Here is a 24,105-nt window from a genome sequence, read left to right on the forward strand (position 1 = left end):
ACCAAATGGTGTTTGATTCAAGATCCATATTTATGGGATGACTGAACTCAGTTAGAAATGGACTTTTTGGGAAAAGCTTGAGGAGATGGTATGCTTAGCCCACAGCCTGTCAGATTCACCAATATTATTGCCCTGTTTTCCTGGGCTACATCTCTGTCTCTTTGGGCAAGTCCATTGTCTCATGGTTTATTTTTGAGTATAAGCTCTTTGGGGTCTGCCTTTTTGTTCTGTGTTTGTGGTGACAAGCACAAAGTGGTTCAGATCCACAACCAGGGCTGCGCTGTTACAGCAATACAAATAAAATAAACAGCAGAAACAGCAATGTTTCAATACTGTACAAATCTCTATGAGATCCTACAAAAGGACCTCTCAAGTCAGAGAAGGATGGATAGCTTTTCACAATTTCCTGCTTCCTGTTCCCTTGCATAGCATTTCACTATTTCTGGGATTCGAACAGAAAGCGGAAATGAAGGTAACACAAAAAAGAAAGTAAATGAACTTTTGGGAGCCTGACAGACTTTTTGGGTTTATGACTCTTGATCTTATATGAATCATGTTGCCCACTTTTTAACTGGTCCCAATACTGGCCCCATTGCTTCCTACCAGTAGCAGAAGACTCTTCATCCTCATCTTCATCTTCATCAGTAGGGGAGGTCTGGTAAACTCTGGTATCCACAAATGGCGTGAAAGAGGCTTTGGTGCTACTTCCCATGCCATACTATAAAGTAAGCAATGGAGTAATGGCTCAGAGGAAAGAATATAACAATGTTCTTCCTTTAGTTCACAAAAAAGTCTCCCTTCCCCATAGCCTTCTGTTCAAAACCTCTCTTCCCTGCTGTTACATCATATCAGGTTTTTATGTACATTTCCCCCTCCAAAAATAAATGATCTCTGTAGACATTATAAGCAAACAAATTCACGAAGGCCTGTACAGCACTTTGAAAAAGAAAAGGACTATAATACACAGCATGAGGGCTGACTAGGGCACATGTGGCAATATGCTGTAAAAAGTTTAAAGACAGAAGCCTGGCCTGGCCGAGTAGCTCATGAGCAGAGATATCCTCAGTTAATTTTGCTGGATCTCTCTAAAAAGGGTGAGACATGACTTTATACTGCACTGGCCTGCACTGCTGTGTAACTGGTGTGCATCACATATACCACAGACAACAAAGCGCAGAAATGTTTGAGAGCACTTTACACCATGTTTACACCACTGCCCTGCCGAGCCTGGGCCCACGAGCAAGAAACAAACCCAGAGTTCTGGGACTGGGCACCAGCCTTCGGCACCAACTACAAGGGGGTGTCAGAACTGCCCCCTGGGCAGCCCCACGCTGCCTGGCTATAGGCACAGCCCTGCATCCAACTGTGTATTTGGAGGGGTGGAGGGCAAGCAAAATGGTGCTTCCCCCTTTCCTCTCCTTCCTGGAAGTCTTTGCCACACAGGTTCACTCCTGTACCCAACAGCATATCTCGGGGAAGGAGGAGTGAACAGGGCACCAGCGGCAGCTCCCAGGGAGCCCATGCCATGGTGCTGCTGCCATTCACGCTGATGCTGCTTCAATAGTGGCTGCCTTCACTGTGCAGAGAGCCCAGGCAGGTAAGACTTCCCTCCCCTTCGCAACTCTGATTTTTGGTATATGTACACCCATAAAACTAAGCTCCCTGTATCAGCATAGTTTCAACTGTAAGTATCTTCTCAAAACAGTGTTTCTCAAGCCATCCCTCAGAAAATGCCACCTCTTAGCTTTCATTCACTCTATGGCTATGGAAGTATAATAGAGCAATCTTCTGTTCCAAAGAATTCAGCAAAGACCACAATCAGTCAGAATGGTTTGACACTACGCAATTCCTATTTGCAATCTCTGGGTTTAACGTGTGAATTGTGTCTATGCACTGGCACACCTAACAGTGCTAAGGTTGTGTGGCATCCTCAAAAGGATTTCATGGTACTGTCCCGAAGAGACAGAAAAAATGTTTAGAGGTTTCTAAAATGTACCTAGGCCATTTTTTGGAGGCATAACTTTGCTAGTTTGACTAGCCACCATCTTGTGATTAGCCAGAACAAAGAAAATACTGGTAAAGGGGCACATGGTGGCTGTCTAATACAATTCCCATTTCTAGCTCTGTTAGCTTGTGCAGTTACTAGATCTTAGATTAGAAGCATGCCTGATCCAGGACTGAATACTGTTCATCTTGTGCACCTGGCTACTTTAATTCTGGGAAGAAATCAAACATTTAGGATGGAAGTAAATGTGTTTAGTAAATATTTTTAATGCAGGTTTTTGCTGACAATCCAGAGACCTAAATCTTAGAAGCAGTTCCAACTCCTGGAAGAAGTGAATTAGTGGACAGAACAACACGAGACGTACAAGTATGCACAATAAATAGAATTGGTCAGATGTTTTTATCCATGGCTGTTTTGCAGTTTACCATACCAACCTCTGTTTATTTCCTAAGTACGTTATCAACTGCATAATACATCTTGGTAGATTACTTTACTGGGCTACTTAGTTTGAATTCAATTAAAGTGCAAAATTAAAGTTAGAGGGATGAAAAGGTCATTTTCTAAGCTAATAATATTTAACCTGGGAGTAATGAAGCTGATACACTTCTGGAAAAAAGTTCTAACACTGCACTGCTTTCTTTTTAAAGCCTCTGCTCTGTTAGGTCAAGAAAATGAGGCTAAGACCTTCTCCCCAGCAAAATGAAACTCTTATCTTGGGAATTGTAATGGCATGAGTTTTCCCCTAGTTGAGCAGCTTATTTTTCTATTACAGTATTTACTCAGGATATGTTACATTTATGACCTATATTAAGAGCTGTTACAATAGTAAGAGTCAAATCTTCCAGCACAGAAGAAATTCATAGTTTTCTTCTTTAGCACAGATTTCCTTTAAGCTACTAAGGCCTAGAATCGAATCTGCTATCTATGCCTGAAGGCAAAATGCATGGCCATTGCATGCATACTGATATATCACACTTGGTGAGAATTAAAAAAATAGCCACTCAGCTAAAAGTATATGCTTCTCCCCATGGTTAGCACCATCTTACCATGCCCTAAGAAAGATGCTGGAGTTTCAAGAAAGACTGCAAGATCTTATGAATACAGGGGAGGGATTAAACTAATAAATTCAAGAGTGAATACGTAGTTGAAAGAGTTCTTTGCAGTTTTTTTATGATTCAGATATTTCAGCTTATAAAATTCTCTTTCAAAAGGTTCAGTGAATGAATGCTATCCTAAAGTTTAACTCGGTAAAGTCTGAAAGGTATTTATTTAGAAACAATTCTGCTTAGTCAAATTTTCCCTAATCTCTGCTCTTTATAGCTAAATATATTTTATATTGGTATCTTCCTACTAATACCGAGGTGGCTCAGAAGATCAGCTCTCCCCAGTATTCCCACTCTACTGAAACTGGTCACCTTCCAAGAATGCCCAACACTTGCCTGCCAAAGAAAATCTATGGCAAACTGTCAAATGGCATACAGTCTCAAGGTGCACCAAAGCAGTAGTACAAGGATACCCTACAGGTGTCCCTAAAGAGTTCTGGCATCAACCTGGAGTTGTGGGAGCAAATCACTCGTAACCATCCAATCTGGAGGTCATCAATCCAGAATGAAACACTGGCCTTTGGATGGCAACGCACAGCAGAAGCAAGGAAGAAACACGTGGCCAGGATAACAAAACCCCTTGTACTTAGTCCTCATTGCTTTCCTGCCCCTGCTGCAGCAGCTTGTTCAAGGCAAAGATTAAGCTTGTAAGTCATCTACGTACCCACGTGACCTAGCCTCCACCCCCTCCTCTCTCTTTCCCCTCTATGTCTCCTTTTTTTTTTTTCTTCTTTCTCCCACCCTGTTTCTTTCCCATTTCTTTTCTCTTCTCCCCTCCCCTCCCCATCTCCCCCCCCCCAGATGTGGTCCTCTTCACCCACAAAGGACAACAGCATATTTTATATTAGATAAATATAAAAACAAAGATGATAATTCTTATAACTGAAGTAAAACAACTTGGAACCTAGAGATGATGGCTTTAATTTTATGGGTAACATTTTCAAAGGCACTGAAGTGATGCAAGAATTAGTTAGTGACAGCCAATGGCATTTAGACACCTTAGAAACTATTACCCTCATATAAAGCTTTGGTAAGGAATGATTAAAAGATGTCAGGAATATATTAACAGCCTACAAACAACTGAAGGGTTTCTCTGTGGTGGGTAATTTAGAATATAATTAAGGCTAAGGAGATGAAATTTACAAAGAGAAAATTTAGGCCTAGTGTCAGGTGAAACTTTTTGACAGGAGGATATGCCTGACCAGGCAAGATTCACCCCAGAATGAAACAAAGGCAGCCTTCTTGCTTAGGATTTTTAAAATTAACTGGAGAAGGTACCTGGAAAAGTACTGAAGGGCACATTCCTGCACTGGAAAGGGAAAAATCAGATAATCTAGTAGATGTTGCCACCGTTTACTTCCTATGGTTCTTCTGTTGCTTTCTATCCATTTCCAAAAACCTTCTGTGACATCACTGTTTGTCTCTATAGTAACTGGTTGTGTTGTCAAAGTAAAAAATAATTAGAAGCCATACAGGGAATTAACAATCTGAGGAAATTAGTTCCAAAGAAATAAGTATATAGGCTATATTATATATGTAATATATGGTAACAGGGGGCTGTCCTGGGTCTGAGTACATCACTGGCCTGCCCCGTCTGGGACAGCCCGCCCTCGCTTGTCTGCCATGCCTTCGATGTTACCACAAATTGATGTTTACCTGTGGGAGGCTGTCCGTTTGTTGCCCTGATGCCTATGGCCAAAATGCATGGCTTCAAACTCGCCCTAATACTGTGTCCCATGCTTCACAAATGGCATCCAAAATGGCCTACAATTCCCCTGGCCCCTTTGCTGGGCTTAACTTGGTCTCTAGCCCAAACCTGGCCTCAGACCCCACTCTGTGGGCTTGGCCCCTGGCCCCTTCTCTGGGGCACACTATCCCACCCCTCACTGGGTCACCCACTCTCTGGTCAGGTCCTACTCTACATAGCCCTTCAGGTCCCACCCAGGTCCTACCCTGCATGGCCCTTCAGGCTCATTCTGCCCCACACTTGGGTCACACTCTGGCCCCTGACTCTGGGCCTTACACCCCTCAGGCTCCACTTAGTGGACCTTGGCCCCACCCTCAGGCCCTCCCCACCCCCTAGGGTCTCAGCAGCATTAAGGTTCCCACCCTAACATCCAGGTGTTACCAGAGCAGCAGTCCTCAGACGGGGTGATGTTCGTCCTTTAGCTCCCCAGTTGCAACTGCAAGCCCTACTCCCTAAGTGCCCAACCTTCCTCCAATCAGGTGGCCTCCTACCTGTCAGGTGACTGCCTAATTAGGCCTGAGTCCACCTGCCAGCTGCTCCGCAGCCTACCAGCTCCTCCTAAAGTGGCAGGCGCTGCTTGTGCCCTGCCACACGTGTGTGCCTGTGGGTTTGTGTACGTGTGTGCCTGTGGGTATGCACACACACATCTATAATAAATATATGCATGCAAAATTGGTTCTGCAGAGTGTCTTTTTCAAAATTCTCCATGAAGCATCAGCTTTTCTCTAGAAGGGAAAACTCAATATTTACAGGGATCATTTCCAACTAAGAACAACGCACTTTCAAATGCATGACTTACGATGGATGAAATCCTCTATTCGCATGCACCAATCTTTTCCTTTCTTTGCTCAGACTCAGCTATTCTTCATCTAAGCAGCTGGCATTTTAATAACTTCCAAATTTTGTTATTTAAATATTAAGACCTCATCTTCCTGCAGGTCCTGTTCAACCTTTTATAAACTTCTGTCTCAGCTTACCAAGCTGCAGCATGAGATAATGCTAGGGTCCTTCCAATCTCTTTACCCCTGACATAACACAGCTGGGTCTGTACAGCTACAGAGATGGAATAATTACTGACCTGTCACTTACATTGCCTAGGTTCAAACCTGTTCTCAATTAAAAAAGAACAAAATAAAACATAAAAGAAATCCGATTCTAAACAGAGATTGACAAAGGGTTCACATTAAAGCAAGCTAGGTAATTACAGTTCCCTTCCTACGCAACACAGGTACATTCTGCAGTCCATCAGCTTTACCTTTGGCATTAGTCAGCATGACTGACGCTGTGTCATCGCTATGACACGGCCTGAGTTTGGCAGAGGCCAAATAGAATAGACGTGTGATGGGGAGGTAAGGCAAAAAAATCCTGTTTCTCTTTAGCTATAGGACGGCTACCCTTCAAATACCTGCCCATGACCTTCCCATCAATGGTGAAATCTACTCCAGCCACACAGAAGTAGGATAGCCCACCTCCATGAAACAGGGCAAGGCTGTGGTGACATCTGTGCAGTTCTCTGCTGTCACAGGAGAATACTGCTAGGGGGACCACGAGTCATTTGGGAGTCTTTGAGCAGTAACCAAAACACTCAATTTGCACCTATTCTCAACTGGTCCAGCTCAACAAACACTAGCTTCGCCCCTTGGCAGGATGTTCTTAGTTTTTTATACCATACACACATGCAGTTAAACACAATTCTTGCTCTGTTTTTTTTAGCGGAGACTCAAATAATCAAAGAAAGATTTGCTTACATAAGCAGTTGGCTCCTCTTTCACTTAAAAAAACAAAAAACAAATACCCAAACATTTTGGGCCAAAGCATGACCGTTTTTTCTTCTCATTTTATAAATGTTTAAGTCCAACTGATGAGACAATGATGATGATGAACAACAAGGAACCAATAAAATCAGTTGAATAATTAAAAAAAATCAGAATAAAGCAGTAAGTCATTTAGTCTATGTCTTAAAAATAAAAACAAGTCTTATTTTTTCCTCAGATAATCACCAACAGCCTTGAGTTTATTACACCCTTTTTCTCTCTCATGCAAAGAACATTTGGCCTCCTCACTCCATAGTAGGGCAGTTACTTGCATCCTGAACAGAAACCCATGCAACGTTAAGGATGTGCTATATTTTTAGACACCTTTAAGTATTAGGCATCAGCCATATGATAAAATCTTGGCCTCAGTAATGTCAATGACTTCATTGGGACCAGAATTCCTCCTCAAGGTGCTAAGTTCAGACCCATATCTGGACTTCCACAAATTTCTGGAATGGTTCGGTTAGGCCCATTATTCCAGATGCTAAATCAGCTTCTGCAACTGAAAATTAGGTGTGGGGTGGTTTCCACATCTAAAACCCATAATGATACGCATACTACCCAAAGGATTTTGTTTTTCTTCAGTTACAATCATAGTCATAAACACAGAGTGCCAGAAAAGAAAAGCGAGATAGCTAGAGGCAGTACTGGGGAGACCCTGTATCAGAAGTTGTTAATACCCATTAAAAGCAGCACAAAAGGAGAGGGATAGCCAGATTAACAAAGAGCCCCCACCACCTACTTCCGCCACCGAGTCCATGTCTTGAGCATGCGTGGAGACTCGCCCCAAGGCCTCGGTCGGTGTGCCTGCAGGTGAGTGGCTTTGCTGCACCAGATCAGGGAGATTGATGTGGCCTGCAAAGCCATTGCTGGCTGTGTGGCCAGAGCGCTTTTTTTCACCAGAGGTCTGCAGAGATATAAGGTATAAGGAAGAAAGAAAAGAGAAACAAACCAACCAACCTACAAGTCTAGTCCAATAACCCAGTTACCGAAGCAAGCACAGAACAGGAGCCCTCTCAGCTGTATTCACCCCATGCAAATCTGGCAAGCAGAAAATTTGAAACAGAAGAAATACACAGAATGAATCACAAGTTAAATAAAGACATCGTTAGCTGCGTTACACAAACAGAATTAATACAGAAGCCATTATATTTGTTTTACATTGATCTTTTGTGACAAGGAACCAGGGCCCAAATTCTATCCTCTGGTGTGCAAGTGCAAATCCCATTGGTCAGCATGACAGCCGTGGTGGTCACTTTGCCATTGACTTCACTGAGAACAGAATCTAGCCCACAGACTTCCATGGGATCTAGGCAGATGGCAGATTTGGCCTCTATAGCTACAGCAGTAACCTGATCATAGGTTTTCACAATTGCTAGTACAGGTCCTAAAGCATGTTTCTATGATACAAAACAGCAGTGAAGAGCATTAACATTTCCTTTATATAGATGAACAAATCTATTATCCTGCTGTGCACACAAAGGCCCCATTAGCATCAACAAGGGTTACATGCCTTTGTGAACAGGATAAAACCCTCTTCCACATACATTTTTAGAAAGATGCTCTAATGAAATAAAGTTGTATTTAATTCTTTCCTCTTCTTTCGGCTCTCACCGCACCCAACAAAGATGTCCTCTCCAGACCATATAGATCATATTCAATACCTTTTGGGAGAGTTATAAATTTGACAGACCTGCCAAGCATGGCCTTGTAAGTCCAGCCAGTTGCTGCTAAAATTGCAGTTATCAAAGAAATGACTGCACATACTACTGTAGCTGAAAGACTGCCGGGATTGTAACATGCAGCTGAAAGGTGACACATCCGCCTGATCCTGACAGCTCTTAAATTCTCAGTGTTGTCATGTAGCAAAGACAGAGGAAGGAGGGAATGATTTACCTGAAACTCCTCTGGCACGCCTCAAAATTGGAAATGCAAGGTGAGACTCCAGGATAGATCTGGATGGATTGCCAACTCATAGTTTATTTCAAGTATCACTGAAGACAAGGGCTCTTCCTTGCAAACACGCAAATAACCCACACTAACCTATGATTTTCCCATATGGACAGGTATTGTGATGAAATTTCTTCCTCAAACCTTACTTTTACTAGTCAGTTGGCACCCGGGACGCTTTTCCACCTGCAGCATATCAGTACATATAGCTAAGAACTGCCCATTTGAAAGTGGATGTAGAAAGAATCCTCAGAACAAATCAAACCTGGGCAAAGGCTGAGGCTGATATTTGCTCTGTCGCACAAATCCTTTACCAGTCATACATATCATTACCTTGAATCTGCATCATTTCTGCCTAAGAGTATCCAGGACCCATACAAATCCCTTTCACGGATTTGTATGGGCTTTGGAGAAAGTAACAGGAAAACTTGCTTGTGACACTACACCGTATTGCCTGATAGATTTTTCAGCTGCTTCTAGTCACATAAGGATTTTAGTAGCAACGCTTAACAAGATAATTCCAAAAGTGGTTGACTCATCATGGTAGCACCTTGTGTTTATATCAATTGAATTAACTTCACTGGCAGGACAGGCTGTAGAGGTATCACCATGCTCCAAAAATCTCTACTGAACAATGATGGATTAGATGAGTATAATACAGTGTGCCATTGTGCATTACTGCCCATTTCTGACCCAGTGGCAGGATGCAATACTAATCGTAAGGCTTCTTCTGCTATATACTCCCTTTCCTCTGAAATTGTCTAGTATTTCTCTTGCTTAGTTTTGGTCCCCAAGGGGTGGGTTTTTCTGGTTATTTTAGAAGGTGAGGAAATGGCTGTCATTTTTTATATTCTTCTTGCACATGACTTCTTCCAGCCCCAAAGATGGTTCAGAGAATGCTCGGGCATAGTATAGTACCTCTCTACATTAGTGGCTTTCACATTGGCCCATTTAACATCTTTCTGAGCCTTTTAAACTTCTATGTTGCTCATTTTTGTATGATTTCCCCTTCATAGCATTAAATATTAGCATGACAGGGGTTTTTTTTGTTTGTTTATTTGTTTTTGCTCACTCCCTCCAGCTAAGATGCTGAATTTGATTCTATTATAATTATTATTACTACAGAGCAGATCTTGGACAAGGTCCTGTGCATTACTCAGGATTAGATCTGTCATGGCATGATGCAACAACTGACCAGAGCAAAAATCTACATAATCTATTCTTGGAAGATAAGTGTCTGAACCTGGTCACATAGGCTAGTCCACAGAGAGACTGTTAAAGGAAAGATGAATTAATATAGCAATAAAGCATCCATCCAAAACTGTGTCCAGTTTTGGGCCCCCCTACTACAGGAAGAACGTGAACAAATTTAAGAGGGTCCAGTGAAGGGCAACAAAAATGGTTAGGGGACTGGAGCACATTGGTTAGGGAAGCTGAGGGAACTGGGCTTATTTAGTCTGGATAAGAGAAAGCTGAGAGGGGATTTAATAGCAGCCTTCAACTACCTGAAGGGTGGTTACAAAGAGGACGGAGATGGACTGTTCTCAGTGGTGGCAGATGACAGAACAAGGAGCAATGGTCTCAAGTTGCAGCAAGGGAAGTTTAGGTTACATATTAGAAAAATCTCTAACTAGGACCATAGTAAAACACTGGAACAGGCTACCCAACGAAGTTGTGGACCCTTCATCCTTGGAGGTTTTTAAGACCTGGCTATACAAAGCCTTGGCTGGGATGATCTAGTTGGGGACACTCCTTTTTTGAACAAGGGGTAGGACTAGATCTCCTGAGGTCCCTTCCAATCCTTGTTTTCTATGATTCTAATCCAACTACTCAAAAAAAAACCCAGTCTTTCCCTATGTGAAAACCAAACTCTCATTCTTCCTGGCCTTTGGTTTTATTTATTAGCAATAATATACAAGAGAGCCACTCAGACCTACACCACAGATTTGTCTGCTCTTAAGGCTGCTCCCTCAACTGCTCAATCCATACTGTACATTAGTGGGAATCAACCTTTTTGGCAGGCATGCCACAAATTAGCCCTGAATGCACCCCAGGTGCCAGTGATCCCTTTCCCACTCTGCTTTTGTTTCCTTCCTTGTGCTCCCTGCCAGATTTGCTGCTTTGCTTTCTGTTTCCTTCCCTATTTACCTCTTGGTTGCCTGTACCCTCCCTATGTGAGCCGCACAGAGAGGCTACCTGTGCCACTTGTGGCACATGTGCCGCAGGTTGGCTAACCCTACCCAACATTTTACAGATGCCCTCATCTGCAGGACACTGAGTCACCTGCTTTGTTAACTCAGCAGAACCCACTCATCCCTTTCCCAGCAGAAAGACTACCTGATAACAGAGTGGGCCTTTCAGGCAAATGCCACCAGCCTGTTGGGAACATATGCAGCATCATAAGAGAAATAGGCGACTTATCCAAGGTCTTTTTTTTTTTTTTTTTTAATATGCCTTCCTCTGTCTTGCTCCATTCATATACCAAGGAAGACACAGAGTAGTTTCTCCGTCTTATAAACCAGAAGTTAAGTGCATTGGCTTTTAGAGGCATGCTTCCCATCCAAACAGCCTTCTATGTGCTTCACAAAAGATATACCATTGATATTCATTTCAAGGGACTTTTCTATGGTCCTTCCCATATAGGAACCAAGGTCTCACCATTAAAGCATTCAGAACAGAGGCTGTAACAGCAACAATTCCATTAGATCGACTTAATAGAGATAAAAGTAGAAAATGCAAAAGTGAGGAAACTTTGGGGCAGCTTCCAAACCTTGCTAATAACTGTAGAAACCAAGGGAAACTTCAGTACCTGGTTTTACAGAAAAGTAAATCAAATCAGAATTCACACTGCTGGCTTCTAGTATTACTATTCACTGCTGTTTGTAGCTCTGAAAAATCACATATGCTTGTCATATTTGTTTAACTGCATAATTATATTACTGAGTTGTTAATGAGCATAGTTGAATCAATTACTGTGTGTTCAGAACACAGAGTGTGATTACTTGGCATGCTTATGTGGACAAAAACCCTCCTGAACATGTTACATAGAAATGATTAACTCTGACTTACCTCCCTTACCATTAAAGTTCCTTCCCTTGAAATATTGCTAAATGTATCTGTGTGGGACGTTTCCAGACCATGGGTTGCCACCATTCCTATGTTGTATGGCTCATTGCTTCCAGGAATTCCTGTTGGTCTGGTGACAGAATCAAAGACATTCATGGCAGAAGTTCACAAAGATAAAATAGAATCCGTGTATTTCAATACAATGCTATTTCTAGACAGAGTTGGCTTGGGTATCTAGAAAAGCACTTAATGCTACAGTAGCAATAAGACTGGGGGGCGGGAAATCAAGCCCAACATTTTGCTGAGCTTTTCTTGCACACACTATTGCTGGCACTCAAAAAGAACTTCTTCAGTCTTTTTAAATGTAAAGGATAAAGAAAGACAGAAATTTAGATTCTCTACTCTGCCGAAGCCATTTGGTGTCATGGACTGATGCTAAGCAGCCAGACAGTGATAGTCATTCTTCTATGTAGAAGAAAGAGTGCGAGCAGAAAGCACTGCAGAAGCATGGAAAGCATTCTGCGAGGGGGGCATGGTAGAGCAGAGCACCATTACGTCTGATCCTTCACTGGGATAAGGTCCATTGCTTTACATCAGTGACAGAAGATACAAGGCTTCCATTGCCCCAGCTTTCATCTGGGCAAGGTAACCAAGGACTCAGGAGCTTAAGTGGGTACCATCTCCATCATGCATTTTGAATGGAAGGTCAAAACATTTACTATGCTACTGGGCTCACAGATCCCCTTACAAAATCAGAGGGGGCTCAGCTGAAGGCATGTTCAACAGTGGGGAGATGAAGAAGATTCTTGCAGTAGAAGAGAGATACACGAGCCTATCTATAGTGCAAATTCAAGTTATACTGCTTTATGTTTATACCATGGTAGAAACTATACTGTACATCTACAGTGATCTTCCAAAAGGCTTTCATGAGTTGCTTGGATAGACTTGGAAGCCACAAGCATTTCTGTTCTGGTGTCATCTAAAGAGCAAGGGAAACACTGTCTAATGCAAGAAATACAGCAACAAGGTCCTACAAATGTACTATAAACAAAGCACTAAAACTTTATAAACAGAGCAGGGCCTTACTAATTCCACTGTATGCTGGGAAGGAGCATTGCTTACTGGTTAAAGTAGATATCAGGAGTCAGGAGAGACGAGTTTTATTTCTAGCTTTGTCATGAAGCTTTGTTATTTTTTAGAAGCCCATAAATCATTACTTTTTAATTTCAACAGGATGTGTTGGATCTTCCAATATACGAAAGAGAATATCGCTGTTCCAGTAAGGAGTGTTTTGCACCACCAAGTTCTAGAAACAGATCTGGAGCCAAATGCTGGCTCATTTAATTCTTCCACCTCAGAACAGACAGAAGTCAGTGCTGCAGAAATAGCAATGTATTCAGCATGTGCTGGGATTGCCCTCTGCTAACGATTAGCATCAGGAGCATGTCCTGCTAAAGGCAAAGTCGCTGGAAGAGATGGATCTAAGAATGCTCTTTGTGCAATGCAATAAATTTATGCTGTATCCAAAATGCCTGAGAAGTTGAGACACTGAGTTTTGAGGGAGCTAGGACTGGGGGTAACTGTTACACTTGAAAAACTCTAGCTGCAGAGGGAACAACAAAAAGTATGTGGAGCCTGTTGTTAGGGTTTGGCTCTGAAACGGCTAATGACAGCAAACGAACACTGAGAAACAGTATTTCATTCTAAGTTGAAAACAGGCAGCTGAAAGAGCTGGGGGCTCTAACTGGCCTAGTACTAAATAGATGCAGTTATTATGGGATGTTTATACATAAACAAATACAAACTGACATTCACTTAGTAGCCTGACTCGTGCATTTTTCGTAAAACTGTTTATACAGCCGAAATAAATATTAGCGCAATATGGCCAGGGCATAGGAGGACAAGCAAGTAGGTAGGTATTTGGGTATCCACTTTCCATTTTACCACAAGCAAGCAGCATAATATGTTGAAAAAACTGCCTCTCAAAGTCTATCCATACATCCTCAATGACACAGCTTGACCTAAATTTAATTTTCTGTTAGAAACATACATACTTAGGTTCTACAGATAAAAATGCAACTTTATAAAATTATGTTACACAGATAGCTGGAATAGTGAGGTATTTTTAGTAAGGGACTTTGTATTTGTGCCCTACAGGGTATGACTAATGTGGACGTAATGTGCATGCTAGCCTCCCTTATTGCTTACATCAGAACTTCAGAATCAGTGCTAAGCTAGCTTCTGCACTTGATAAGTACGTATGTGCCAAACTACAAGCTCTTCTTCATTTTTAATTATGTTAAATCCTGGAGTACCTGCAACTTCATTCTGCACAATGCTGACACCCTCAATTCTTATTGATACAGACCAAAAAAATCCAGAACGACTCAGGAGGTGAATGGCACAGATTGTGGTCCAGGGGGAAAAAAAAGTCAACAGCTGTAATGAAGCTGATGTTGATGAGTCCTGTAATTTTTCATTTAAAGCACTTTCACTGGTCGTTCTCAATCAGTACGAGGTAATTTACTTTTAAAAGTGCAACTCAGGTGCACAACTGCTTGTCAATAACTGGAGGAAGGCAAAGCAGGTCAGTGAATATAGCTTGTCACTGGCCTAATGAGGGGTCTGACACCACAGGGGCTCAATGCATGGAGCTCCCTTAGAAAAGCAGCAGAGGTTGGTGCACAGCATGGTGCAGTATTACACCCTTGCCTTGCAATGCAGAATTTTTATAATATAAAAGGAACACAAGGGAACCAGGGCAACCCAAGGCATTTAATAATTCATTGAGCTTCTGCAGCATTTTCCATGTGAGAAGTTCAGAGCACTTTACAGTCATTAACAAACTAAGCATCACTACCTCACCATGGGAGGCACAACCATACAATTATGCCAATTTTAGAAATAAGGAACTGAGGCCCAGAAAAGGGGAAGCGACTGCCTCAAGATCACTATAAGCAAGTGGCTGAACTGAGAAGTTAGTTAGCCAGAATTCCTGAATTCTAGGGTCTTTGCACTGACCATGAGCTTACTGTCTCTACTGCTATCTAGTTAAAGCCACTAGCTTTTAATTTCCTACTCTGTACAAAATGGCAACCTAGCTCTCCCTAAGGTCAAGATATGGCAGGTGGCATACTGGAGTGGGACAGCAGATGCAGATGGCAAACAAAAAGCTTTACCCAGTGGAGCTGGCCAAGGATGCACCCACTTATGCTCAGGTGCTATAAAGTCCTGTTTCTCAGTACCTGCTCTTGAACACAGAGCAGCCTTGCTCTTATATTTGAGGTTTGAAATGCAACTTGTAAACTTAAGTAGGCAGGGCTCAGCTGCAGGTGTGGGTTAGGACTCAGATGTCTCTGTTATTCAGGCTAGAAACCCACCCACTTTCTAGGAAGAGCATAAGGCTATATATCCTGAGGGCTGGACTGGTAGTCTGAAAACGTTTTGCCACAATTCCTTTGCACGCCCAAAAAGGCAGGCAAGGTCTTCAGGAACTCCAGAGGGGCTCGGCTTTTTGTAGTACAAAGAACTATGTAATATGACCTTGGAAGTCCAAGGGTCACATGAGCGAGTGCAGCACCAGTAAAGACAGGGTAACTCAGATCTGGTTCTACAGTGCAGTGGTTCAACTTGGACTAAGCTAAACCAGGTGCTGATCTCCCAGGTTCATTCTATAGTGAGGACATACCTTGGTAAGGCATATGACATCCTGATAACATGGCAGTCTCCTAGCACAAACAATGAGAGGTGCTGAAAAGGGATCAAAACCTTAATGTTGTATTATACAGGATTCTGCAGTTAAGAAAATGAACTGGGTTTTACTACCAACTCCAGCAGAGCTTCTTGAATGATTTTGCACTGGTCAAATCAGCACAATTCCAGCTTATGAGGAGGAAAGACCTGGTCCTTCATTTCTCTGTGCCTCAGATGCCCATTTGTGAAACAGAGAACATATTGATTCTCTACTTCATACAAGCATTTTGAAGACAAGTCCATAAAGCATTTTGTGATCCTGAGAAAAATAGATGCTGCAGAAAAGCGGATGAAGACATAATGAGAGTCAAGGGAGCTCTGCATTTCGCAGGGAACATTCAGTATCTGCTAAGCATTTACCCTGCTATAGGTTGGTGTTAGAAGACAAAAAAGATCTACAACAATAACAACATCACTGGGCACGACTGGATTTCCACCACACTCAGAGGCATTAGGTAGATAAGTTTGACTACAATGTAGAAGATTTCATCTTTCCCATTAATTACTTCCAACGTTAGCCTGGAAAATGACTGATCTTCTAAGTGAATTAAACAACCAAAGCTACGGTGACATTTCTAATACAAGACATTGAATCTAGAAGCTTATAATGTTGGCCCGACAATACAAGGAATAGAAAGGTCCCTTTTCCAATGTATGAACCACGCCTTAAACAAGCAAAAGCCCTAAGGTCACCTCTCTTCCCCTTTAACTATAATGACAACAGCTGCTCGTACAACAGGTAACAACAAGAAAGGGTTTTCCTTAAACTTAGCATTTTCACTGGTGGCCCTACTTGCCTGTAGAGCAGCAGCTAAAAGCAGAGAGAATGACCCACCACCTGTAACTTGCCAATGCTCTGCAGACTGAAGATAACAGACAGATGTCAGAAATGCTGTCTCAAGATAGTTATAATTTTTTTTGTAGTGAGAAGGAAAAGAAGCACACTGCAATTTCACCATAATGCCTTTAAAGAAATGATCTCTTACATAAGCCGTGGGATGTCACTGACAGGCACTGTCCCATCCTGTGTTTCATTTTCGCCATCTTCCTCTTCCTCTTCACTGCTTTCTGATTCCTCGCTGGACGAAGAGTAGTCAGTCACCTTTTTCAGAGGGCGATTGGTTTCTTCAATACGCAGCTCCCTCAACTCTTTTGCTAATGCAGTCAGGTCCTAATGGGGGCAAAAGAGAGAAACCAATGTGAATTATATATAAAGCAAGGAGAAAAAGCTACACATATCTCTTCAAAAGCCAATGTTACAGCACGAGCCACAAGAAATAGCTTTACAGAATTATTACAAACATAAGACAAACATAAAACAATGTTTGTAGCACGTAGCATTTATTGAACAAAACAAAACTGATTTCATGTTTGCTGAAAATCAAGAGCTGACCTATTTTTTTGTTTTGAACACACATGTCAGTGCATATATACACACTGATATGTATATACATGTACAAATTATATTTGTTGAAAAGGTGAAATTCAGTCACTATCATAGTAAACTGGAAAACAATGTTATTTCAAAGACAGGTTTCGAGAATTTATCCTGAAGCTTTTACTTTTCTTTGGACCCTCTCTCTCAAAAAAAGAAAAAAACTCACTATTGGTGTTTGCTGTGTTATAAATGCCATTGGAAAGAAAGCAATGACAAAGTCTCGCACAAAATGGTGCAATCCCCAAGGCAAGATCCACTTCAATTATCAGTCTAAGCCAGCAGCTTGTTGCCAAGATGCAGTGATACATCATTAGAGTAAAAAGTGCTCCGCTTGATGCAGAATCATGTTTTGTTAAATTTGAGTCATGACTCTGAGTCAACCACAACAATTAAAGTAGAATAAAATTTAAAAAAAACAAACTCTCTTGGCAGAAATAGCTTTAGCACATTATGTGAAGTGTCACAGCCTGAAAGGTAAGCAGAAAGTGAAAAAAGTAGAAAATTGGGGTGGGGGGAACCCCAAAGTCCCAACCCCCAAAATCAATTTTTCAGTTTACCATGATTTGGATGAAACCTTAGATTTGACAGTTATACAAAATAGACAGTGTTATTTAAATACAAGAAACATTGCAGGCACCGTGTAGAAAATAGACCGTTTCTTATCTTACATGCTTTTATAGCAATGCAGGGGGAAGCAGTAGGGCAAAAAAGCATGAGAGCTCTAATTAGAATGGGTTAGAGAACTCTATTGCACAATGCATGCACATGACGAACAAAGCATTGCAATTGTCAGTCTTACCATTTCTCCCTATATTAGTGACCGATGTAGCCATCAGTGCATTCGGTCAGAGATAAAGGATTAGGGAGAAAGAAACTCATTGAAAAATACTAAATTCCACAATTTTCTTATGGCCATATTCTCTCTTTACTGCATTCCATAATTTTCCAGATTACCATTCCAGCAGGGTGACTAGAATAATGTTAATTAAGACGGTGTAGGGAGGTCTTAAAACCTATCTCTTTTCATTAGAAGAAAAAAAAAAATGTAAAAAATATATAACTGCTACTGAAAGCAATTTCATTTTTCAGTAGAGAATCTGTAATATTCTGCGGAGCAATCTGTACTTCTGTTATTTTCATCTTAAAGACATCACAATCTCTTGCAGTCCTATTTGGATTAGAAACACAAAATGAAGCCCTCACAGCTTTAAATGGTGTAAGTAATCTTTCATCCCTAATTCCACACAGATCAAATCAAATGCTTTATTGACATTTAAACTTGCCCTAAAGTCACACCTAATTGTGTCTGTTGCAATTAACTGATCAGTCATTTGAAGGAAAAAGAAAAAACAGACTAACCATTTTATACTTTCAGAGGGGGTTTATTACGAACCTGGTTCGAAGTCATCAGTTGTTTGCAGGGCTATTGTTTAATATGGGGAAAGGCGTAGCATATACTGTCAAGGTATACCCTACTGACTGGCAGTTACAACCCATGCAAAACCACTGACTTTAAATTAATTCAAGATGGGTGCCCAGGAGTCTGTGCATCTGAGAGCATATTTTAGGCAGATACATTTCTCATTTGTCTGGCAGTAAGCCATTGCCAGCTAGGAAGAGTTCTCTCTCTCTTTTTCCCCTGACATTCATTAATCACTATCAACATGGCCACAGGAGAAACCTGAGGATTATGTTACATTTTTTACATAAATCTATTACTGAAATACATCATCTTATCTATACTTAAAGGAATACATAAAAACATATTCCATATTAAAGAACGAGCATGGCTAGAGATTCATATCATATCTGAAAAGAGACAGCCAGTTTCAAAGCCCACTGAAGTACAGGTAAGACTCCCATTGACTTCACCGCACTTTAAATCAGGACCTATGTATACAAGGAAATATGAGTACATTGAAAATCTGTTTCTATTTGGCAGGGACTTCAGCTGACAGGCATGTTATGTATTAAAACCTGTCAACACACTGTTTATTCCTTTACAAATATGATATTTAAACATTTACTTCCAGTGCTGATAAATTTGTGATTGAAATACAAATCAAATCTGTAGTCATGAAAACTACTTGTTTTGATTAAGGCTAAAGCTCATTCTCTGGTTGCTTGCTTGGTGTTTCTAAACTGAGAACACACAACAAAGTCAATGAAGACTAGAGCTGTTTATAGTTGTTTTCAGTCTATATAAAAAACACAGGTTAATTGATTAATCAATTTTCACTTAATTGAGTTAGGTCTTTTCCCACTTCCAGGCATTTTAAAAGAAAATTACATCCCCTTTAAAACTGTACTTCTGGCATTTTAGTACTAGTCCCAACTTTTTCCAAACATCAAAGGGCGGGACTGAGAAACCGACCTTCTATTTCACATCTGCAATACGCAAACCAAAATAATTGTGGATACCAAATTAAACTGGTAAGTTTTCTACCCACGAACTATAGCCAAGGGAAATTTACATCAAGGCCCTCTCTACTTCCCATGACACCATTAAAAACCACTGACAAGTAACTTGCTCTGCAGGGAGCCCCATCAAACTGCATGAGGTTGGTCGTTGTTAGTACAACTTAAATACGTCATAATCTAGCTTTTCAAAAAAGGCCGGTAGCTTCTACTGTATAGTAGAAAAATGTAGGCATGTTAAAATCCTGCAATCAGATGCAGTTGATTCACATAACTATATTAGCAGTCTTCCATGGTCATTGTCAAATATTTTTAATGCCTTCTGATTACATTTGCATTTCTAATTTGGAAATTATAATACCAGTAATACCCCCAGACCATATCAGGAGAAAACCAATATTTTCCAGTTCAGGCTTTGCTTTGGGATGATTAATTCTTTGATGCTATCATTTTCTCTGGATAATGACCACTTTACAGGGTTATTTTACTTCACTGTCTTGCTCTTGGAACAAAAGTGATCAGACAACTAGAAAAGAAATGCTGTTTTGTTCCAAATATATTTAAAATGTTATTATTGAAGGTGACATAATGCAAGAGATAACATTATTAGTACAATTACAATTTAGACGTCTTTAGATTTAATATTTTCTGGAATTACGTTCATTCACAGTCCAGAATCATAAAGCATAACGTGAATTTTATGTTAATATGACCCCTGTTTAGATATTGATTTATGTACTTTTTTATTAGCACTCTCTCTCATTAAACAAAATACATTGCTTGGGTTCAAATCTCAGAGAACAAAGTATGTAACTGGCTAGTTTTTTTTCTGCTCCAATTTCTTCCTTTCTTTTTTTTTTTTTAAAATAGGAAACGGTTTTAGGAAGAGGTCCACTATAGCTGTGTTTGGCATCATTGCCAGTACAGTTATCATTAACTGGAATAGTGCATGTTCAGATATATATCAGACATTTCATCAATACTAGATTAAAAAGGGTTTTTCTTTTCACACCAGAAATTTAAGAATTCAACATTGTCCACATACAAATCTGGTTTTAAAAATATCAGCATAAGGTGAAATATGTAAAATTTTCATGGCTTTTTTTGGATAGTATGTAAGACTGGCATTGCCAATCGACACCCAAAGTAACATTAGCTTTGAGCCTTCAAGATTCAGCGTGGTTATCTGAATGCCATTACACTGTGATCACTGTTGAGGTGACAGACAGATTTGAAAGGCAACATTATTAAATGTAAAAATGGACACACAGATCTCAGACAACCCAGATATCTCTGTAGTGTTCTAATCAGTTATATTACTAATGAAATCCATGTGAAGAACATTGCAAGAGGCAGTCACCTCACAAGCCCGCTCTAAAGACTTCCTGTATTTCTTTGAAAGCACATTCTGTAACTTTGTGCCAGATCCTGCTAAGTGCTAATTGCTTTCAACTCCTACAGAAGCCTAAGAGTTGAGGGCATTCAGCACCCTGCAACAGAAATGCTTAGCACCACTGCAGAATTTGACCCTTACTTTGCATTTATCTATAGAGCATCAATTCACTCTTACTCTTCTGCATTAGCTAGAATTAATTGCTAGAATCAGAATGACACCCACGTTAAACAGCAATCTAAAGTGCTACCTGCAATGAGCTGAGGTCTCATTAGCCCCTCCTCCTCTCTTGCCCCCCAGTAACCCATAGCACAGATGATGACTGCAGTCTTAAATTTTATTCTACGTGGCTGCTTGTCCAGTGAGAGGAAGGGAGTTCAGAATCCCTGCCAATTCAAACCTTGCTCCTGCCACCCCCCCTCAAATCGGCACCTGCCACGTGTGCACGTGTGGATTCCGTATTTCACAATTATTCCCAAGTCATCTTGAATCTAAGCCTAATAAACATTTTTAAGGGAATGCTTATATGGACCAAGGGGAGTTTACACTAATAGCAAAAGCACAATGGACTTTCATCCATTTTGTAAACATTGCTTCTTTTGCTTTTTTCTTTTATTCTCAAACACTGATTTTATTGAAAAAATATTCCCCACATGGGAAAATGAGGGCATCTGGATGTCTATTTAGAGGTCCAGTTCCAAGATCTGAGATTAGAGGGCAGAGTATGATACTACCCCTCGCAAGCAAGGATGTTAGCATCTGGCCCCTTTTTCCTCCATGAGTAGTAATTAATCCTCCATCTAGATTCAAGATTAACAGGAACTGCACCCGTTGATGGTCAGCAGTTGACAGCTGTTGTAAAACCCCAAATGCAGGCAAGAAAAGCAGTGATTACCCCAATTTCAAGCAGAGGTAAACGCAGCTGGTACCAAGGATGGCTTTCCTTGCTGCAGCTGGGGTTAACACATACAGTCACTGATAACTGAGTTCCAAAATATATATACACAGTCTTCAAGTCAGAAAGCTTGGTTCTGGGCTGGTGTAAAATCAGCCCACCTTTGTTAACTAAAATGAAGTCCTGCCAATTTACATCAGCTGAGGGGCTGGCTCCTAAATTAATTCCCGCAGTTCCATCTTTTGCTGCCTCTCACTGAATCCTTCTAAAGTCGGAGCAATGTAGCACCAGAACATCAGCCTGAACTCATGTGTCTAAATGAACCGTGGTCATCAGGAAATGGTTTTATTTGAAATCTGAACAAATACCGATCTAAGTTAAGCTTGTACTTCCCGTCGAATCAACAGGGCCACAGAGGGTGTAATGGACAGCAATATTTGTCTTATATTATAGTACATTTGGCTCTGCTTATAGAAGTTGACAGAATTGTTGGGGTGGCCCCATGCAAGTGGTCTGCATATGGATTTTGTCAAGCAATGTACGGAGCAAAATGCATTTACAGATCCATTTTGCCCTTTCGATTAGCTCACTGTATCTAAATACAATCTTTTAGTTCTGAAATCTGAACCAGGATTGCATTACCACCTTCTGTAATGTCAGCACCAAGAAAACATGGTTTGATATAAAGTTCTAACTAGTCAACCTTGCAAAGGCATGACCAACTAAGAAAAGATATCACTAACCTCATCTATAGCTTTCTTATAGCTCTGGGAGTAAGGGAAGATTAATCAGCATCAGAGGAAACAGATCAGGACAGGAAAAAGCCAGAGGAAGGGCAAGCAGGTTAGAAATAAAATTAGAATTGTTAGCTCAATGCTGTGAAGTATAAAGAAAAAAACAACATCAACAAAACATCAATACACATTAAAATAGAGAAACAGCGGAAATTCATTTTGTTATTGAATCCAACTCACTCTGCAGTTTTAAAATACAAACAGCAAACATAACATTCAACTGGAAAGAAACACTTGGATGGATTTTTCCTGGGCCTTTGCCAAAGTAGGACTAAAACAGAACTGCACTGAAATTACTGCAAAGTTTGTTTTTAAGCCATGATGACTAGCTGTGACTGGGTAACCAACCTTTACAAACAGCACACCCCCTCTGCAAGATTGCTTCAGAGGTTACCATGTGGTACAGAACAGGTCTGATCCAGCAAAACACTTAAGCTCCTGCTTAACTTTAAGCAAGTGCTAGTGTGATTTTCTGGACTTAGGTAATTGAAAACCATGCTCTCTCAAAGGACTCCCATCTCCCATGGCCTCTTCCTGTGCTGTAGATTTATGGTGGGGATGGGATTGAATTTTCCTCTTTCTACTGCTCCCTAAAGTTGGGTAAGTAAATGGAATGGAAACCTGGCCAGCCAGGTCTTCATCACTCCATCAGGAAATACTTTAAAACTCACAGCAGGTCGGCTTGGACGCGTCACATCCCTATTATCTTCCTGTTTTATCTTAGAAGGCTCGTGAGAGAGCACAGGTGACCCCTCAGGTTTGGCATTTCCTGGGCAAAAGCAAAACATAGGTATTAGTGAGAAATTAAGACTTTCATCCAGCAGCAGAACCGAAAACTTTTTCTAGGTGACAAATCCAAGGTGGCACCTCTGAGAAATCCAGTTTCTGTTTCTTTAGGGATCCAGTTCAAAATTAGTATTACCTTTCCTGGTCCTAAAATACTTCATGAGTTAAATTTAGTCACAGATCTCACCTTTCTTGGTCACACAAGAAAGAAGACTGAACCCACAACAGCAACACATAGCACCTCTATTACTCTATTGGAGATCCCAAAGTACCGCACTCACTGCAGTGTTAAGCCTTTGTCTCAGAGGTTAAATTGTACCATCTAGGTAAAGCTCTGTCTTTGGCTGATATGGAAGTGCCCTGGTGCTGGGGCAGTGTGGGGAAAGACTGCCTAAAGACTTTGCTTCCTCTCCACAAGTCAGCCTCTTCCCCAGGTAAGCAACCTACACCAGTCTTAGGGTGGACGGGTCAGTGCAGCAAGAGGCAACCAAGCGGTTGACACCTTCCCATCCCCATCTGTGGTAATTTGTAGCTTCTGGGATGTACAGAAGCCATAGCAAGTGTTCTTCATTGCACAAGTTATTCATAGCCCTTGGATAACATGTGTGGAGTAGTCTTCTTGTGCCTGACCACTATTCCCAGGTGACAGACAGTCTTCCCCTGAGGAACTTGCCCCAGATCACACAGAAAGACTGTGATTAACTCAGAAAATGATTTGCCCCCCAAGTCTATCAAGCCTAGGACTGGTGTTCTCCATCATTCTGATGCATCTTGCCATGCTTTCCTCTCTTATTTCTTCTGTGGTTTGGAAAAACCTTCCTGTAGCTCTCTGCTTAATTGCCTCTACATCTCAATGGAAAACATATACATCATATTCTCTCCCACTCTGCTATAATTAAAAAAAAAAAAAAATTTGGTAATTGTATAGGCAATAGACACCATA

At 41.0% G+C, this 24,105-nt stretch overlaps 1 protein-coding gene across 7 annotated transcripts in view; it reads right to left on the reverse strand.

Moving 5' to 3' along the window:
• Window positions 1-24,105, reverse strand: part of TNIK (TRAF2 and NCK interacting kinase) — a 318,965-nt gene that overhangs the window by 18,814 nt on the left and 276,046 nt on the right. For 4 of the 7 annotated variants that reach the window (XM_090055644.1, XM_090055648.1, XM_090055642.1 and 1 more), the window contains 5 exons: window positions 23,048-23,145; window positions 16,425-16,609; window positions 11,689-11,815; window positions 7,412-7,576; window positions 604-718 (listed from right to left, as the gene is read on the reverse strand). In XM_090055644.1, coding sequence (XP_089911770.1) covers window positions 604-718; window positions 7,412-7,576; window positions 11,689-11,815; window positions 16,425-16,609; window positions 23,048-23,145 — 690 coding nt within the window. The remainder of the gene's footprint in view (window positions 1-603; window positions 719-7,411; window positions 7,577-11,688; window positions 11,816-16,424; window positions 16,610-23,047; window positions 23,146-24,105) is intronic. The other 3 variants (XM_090055643.1, XM_090055647.1, XM_090055645.1) reach the window with 3 other exon arrangements.

The sequence above is a fragment of the Crocodylus siamensis genome, chromosome 6 (assembly GCF_052110815.1).
Source record: "Crocodylus siamensis isolate JL-2025a chromosome 6, ASM5211081v1, whole genome shotgun sequence".
Classification (NCBI taxonomy): domain Eukaryota; kingdom Metazoa; phylum Chordata; order Crocodylia; family Crocodylidae; genus Crocodylus; species Crocodylus siamensis.